Source organism: Siphateles boraxobius, unplaced genomic scaffold, assembly GCF_051911475.1.
Source record: "Siphateles boraxobius isolate OS27281-9 unplaced genomic scaffold, OSU_SipBor_1 12, whole genome shotgun sequence".
NCBI classification, from domain to species: Eukaryota; Metazoa; Chordata; class Actinopteri; order Cypriniformes; family Leuciscidae; genus Siphateles; species Siphateles boraxobius.
In genome coordinates this window covers 32652501-32657500 of record NW_027508722.1, presented here as the reverse complement: position 1 = coordinate 32657500, position 5000 = coordinate 32652501, and the positions used below count along the sequence as shown (strand labels likewise).

General features: G+C 41.9%; 1 protein-coding gene across 4 annotated transcripts in view; it reads right to left on the bottom strand.

Annotated features, from left to right (window-relative positions):
* The window catches only part of l3mbtl4 (L3MBTL histone methyl-lysine binding protein 4), a 95159-nt gene that overhangs the window by 7298 nt on the left and 82861 nt on the right, over positions 1-5000 (bottom strand). For all 4 annotated transcript variants that reach the window (XR_013198328.1, XR_013198330.1, XM_077218506.1 and 1 more), the window contains exon 18: positions 3840-4009. Coding sequence is in view for 2 of the 4 variants with exons in the window: in XM_077218506.1 (XP_077074621.1) it covers positions 3840-4009 (170 nt within the window). In the remaining 2 variants the exon portion in view is untranslated. The remainder of the gene's footprint in view (positions 1-3839; positions 4010-5000) is intronic.

The following is a 5000-nucleotide window of genomic DNA, read 5'->3' as shown; positions in this document are numbered from 1 at the left end:
GAATCGCAAACGCCGCCTCTGAAGAATATCACTGATGTGTTTTATGACATTGAGTTTCCAGACTGTAGATGTTCTCTGGATCCGCACCGGTGCTTTAATTAAACAAACGAACTCCACAAACTCCCTTTATTATAAAGCAACACGAGTGCCAAGACCTTCTGCAGTGATTCCCAGCAAACACACTTTCAGACACCGTCAGACTTAAATAAGCAGTCGTGTCTCTAACCCATCAGGCCTGTTGGTTCCTGATAATAAAGTTTCGTCAGTAATGAACCGGAGTGCTGGACGGCAGAAGCAATTACAGGAAGCATCGTTACTGTACGACTCATTACTACCATCACACTCATTTATTAAAGGCTTCGAACGAAACAATGAAGCAATCTATATTTTGCCTGAGATTGATCCGGCTTTCAGAGCACAGGAATAGAACGAGAACTCCAGGATCCATTAGATGTTCTGACCGCTGTCAAATGATCTGTGGTGTTCAAGTCACATTCGTTTACAGCGCTCGTGTTCGTCTGATATGATAGTGGATTTTCCGGTTAAAAGACCTCAAACCACAGCAGACTTTGAGACACACGAGAGACGCTTAAAGGTGCAGTGTGTGATTTTTAGCGGCATCTAGTGGTGAGGTTACGAACTGCAGCAAACAAAAGTTACGGTGGCCGACAGGAAGTGATGTCATCGTCTGAGACAGCCGGTTCAGCAAGGAGGTTTCTTTACTAGGATAAATTAAGAAATTATGTTTACTTAATTGTTCAGTAAAACTATATGTTATTGCGAATATTATTGTTGCTTGTTCATCATTGTGTCAGTGTTTTATTCGCTGAAATAAGCTTGCTTCCTCGCACGAAGAGCAACATAGTGACGAAATGTGTTTGTCCGTTTAGGGCCACCGTAGAAACATGTCGCGGTGTGTGTAGACAGAAACTGCTCATTCTAAGGTAATACAAATATAATGATTCATTAAGTAAGGTCTTTATACACCACTGAAAACTTCTTTTTCAAGCTAGTGACGAAACGCGCTCTATTTGTTCCGGTGAACTCACAAAACAAAATGCACACAAACGTGTCCCTGCTTGATATAATTCAACCACTGATGAACATATTCGGTTTTGATGAGAAAAAAAAAAACTATACGAGTGCGGATCAGAACCCAGAACCTCTGACACGCTCGGCAAAAGTTCTGCCACTAGACCATTAAAGGATAAACGTAAAACAGCTGGAAATATGTATTTATTCGCGTGACAGTTCTCGGCAATATTAGATCTCATTAAACCGCCTATTAAACCCAATGCCCTATTTAACTGGACATCGTAATGTTATTGTACACATATATCTGATTTAGCATTGTACTAGCCCCCCTCCCACCACACACACACACACACACACACACACACACACACACACACACACACACACACACACACACACACACACACACACACACACACACCAGACCCACTCACTTTTTAAAACAAAGTTACGCCACTGCTTAAGATACTTTAACATCAGTGTGTTCAGTAGACAAAACTGATCCATGAACACTACTACTAAACTAACATATCAGATGATATTTGACCAATCAGACGTTACAGGAGTTCACTTCAGAATTAACATTTCCTGATGATTTACTCTCTTCCGCACGTCATCCAAGATGTTCACGTCTTTCTTTCTTCAGTCGAGAAGAAATGAAGGTTTTTGAGGAAAACACTCCAGGATTTTCTCCATATAGAGACTTCAATGGAGTTTCAGTGCAGCTTCAAAGTCTCGACACGATCCCAGCCGAGGAATAAGAGTCTCATCTAGACAAACCAGCGCACATTTTACAACAAAGATAAACATTTATATACTTTTAACCCCAAATGCTGGTCTGACACTGAAGACCGCAGGCTGTTTGAGGACCGTGGGGCTGATATTTACACAGCCTGTAGTTCCACACACACATTGTGTGTTTATCTCACGCTCTGTTCATCCTCACGGCCCGGGGTCAGAGTTTCAGCCGCACCTGGTTACTATGGCAACCATCCCATCATGTGCCCTCCGGCATGAAAAGACTCGATCTCGCCTCCGCAACCCAACATTACCATGACAAACAGCCTGAAACCACTGACAGTGTTTATATACTCTGCGGATCACATGACCTCCAGTCTCTGCGCTGCCATTGGTCGACGCCACGTCACATCATTTGCATAAAAGTCTGCTCAACTGTGACATTATAAGTTGTACGTAAATCAACGGTTTTTCCCGAAACAAATCGCTGTCAGTATTGACAATTACAGTGGCTGATATTATAAACCTAAACTGTTGTATGAATATTGGATTTTGTATAAACGGAGATGGATGACCTTCTTGGAAACGTAATAACTGAGATTATATGGTTCGAACAAGAACAAATAAACTATGACATGACCTGCGTTCAGACACTAATATTGACTGTCAACAATATATTTATATTAATGCATTTAGCAGATGATTTTATCCATAGCTACCTACAAAAGAGGAATAAAAGCAATTTGTCAATTCACCAAAATATATAGTGAAGCTTAACTGGCAAAATCTTTTGAGAAATAAAGGCATGATATACAACTAATCTGACATAATTTTGAACAAAATCATAACACTTTCCGGAAAAGTCGACTCCGACTGTTAAACACTGTTGAACTCCCATTGGTCCAAATGATGATGATGTAACATGTGGGTGTGGCTCTGAGGCCCCGCCTTCTTTGAACTGTAAATCTTCTCCGGTTAATTTTCACTGTTCAGTATGGAAGCTTGTTTCCACCACAGAATAAACAATAAAAACGGTTATTGCGACTTCTCGCAATTCTGACTTTATAACACGCAATTGCGAGACATAAAATCAGAATTGCGAGAAATAAAGCCAGAATTACGAGATGTGAACTGCGTCTCATCTGGTTGCCCGTTGATGGCAACATTGCTCATAAAGTTGCTCAGTGTATCATCACTTTAACACTCGTGGCTGAGCTGATGTTGTAATTGCTTTCACTTTGTTATAATACCACTAACAGTTGACCGTGGAATATTTAGCAGTGAGGAGATTTCACCAATGGACTTATTGCACAGATGGGAAACGATCTCGGTCCCACGCTTGAATTCACTGAGCTCCTGAGCGCGACCCGTTCTCTCACAGATGAAGCGTCTGCATGCCTTGTGCTTGATTTATACAACTGTGGCCATGGAAGTGATTGGAACACTTGAATTCAAGGATTTGGAGCGGTGTCCCAATACTTTTGGCAATATTGTTTACATTAATGACACACACACTAACCCAACCCCTAAACCTACCCATCACACACACCCACACACTAACCCAACCCCTAAACCTACCCATCACACACACACACACACACTAACCCAACCCCTAAACCTACCCATCACACAAACCCACACACTAACCCAACCCCTAAACCTACCCATCCCACCCACACACACACACACACACACTAACCCGACCCTTAAAACTACCCATCACACACACACAAACACACACACACACACACACACAAACCCAACCCCTAAACCTACCCATCACACACACCCACACACTAACCCAACCCCTAAACCTACCCATCACACACACACACACACACACACACACACTAACCCGACCCCTAAACCTACCCATCACACACAACTTTCTGCATTTTTACATTTTCAAAAAAACCCATTCTATATGATTTATATGCTTGTTTCCTAAATTGAGGTCCCCAATGACACAAGTCCCCATGAGTCTGTGTGTATTCAGCTTTGAGTCCCACCGGGATAGGAAAACATGTACACACACACACACACACACACGGTACGGTGTTTCTTACCTCCTCTACGGTCCAGTGTGTGACGAGACTGGCCTGAACGCCGGCCACCCCGGGCAACAGTTTGCAGTGCTGTTCCCAACACAGCGGCAGGTCTCGACTCGGGTGAGCCGACATGGCGGACAGAAACACGGACTGATGAAGCGCCTGCTGGAGACTGTCCATGTTACGCTCTGGGGAAACACACATCAGGCTTTTACAGCGGGAAAAACAGGGGAGGATCCCAACTCCAGTCTGGCATTTTCAAAGATTGTGAAAAGTCCCCCTTGGGCCAATCATTTTATCCCTTACAACTCTTTGACATCACCAAAATGACATATTTAAACGTTTTCTTCATGTCTTAAAATATCTTGAATCTAACTCGACACCCTTGGCTCATTTAGTATGCGCGGTTCTCTGAATATGCAAATGAGCCCCGCCTCCACTCACTCACTCACTCAGAGATCCACTAGTTGACGATCACACGTTGATCTGATTGGTTACAAGGTAGTTTGTGACGTCAGAAACACCAGCGATTTCAAAGCGTGTTTTTGAGACTGTCTTTGGTTCACTGCAGTTTTAAGCAGAAAATACTCAGCAATGCTGTCGACTTATGAACTTACACATGGTTTGTGTTAAAGCATATTAAAAACACCACATAGACATATAAACAACATTAAACGCTGGATTTTCTCCACAGGGGGACTTTAAGACTTTAAGGCACTCAGGAATGATATTATTTGATTGTTAAAAAGTGCTATGTAAACAAACATGAACGACAGGTTCAATGCAGACTCATCTACAGTCATCATCTGTTTTCTAATGTTTCTTCCGTCAAACTAGTTCAGATATAAAACCTTCCCCTTTTTCCATGTGCCACACATTAACTCTGTGGAAAATCCCAGATCCCAGCGTGTCAGACACTCATGACAATGAAACCAGTCGCAGTAAATTAATAAACATCTGCAGCTTGTGTTTTGGGTCGTTTGGCTCTAAAGGTCATTTCTACACTCAAAAATAACCCATAAATTAGTTTGATTATAACAATGCTACATTTTTCTAAATGTCATAATCATAATCATGATTCATAGTCATAATCATCTGTTAACAAACAAGTATTCATTACTTCAATGAGCTCATTGTTTCTGCATTAAATTATTACATTGCTTGAATCAATTAATGTCC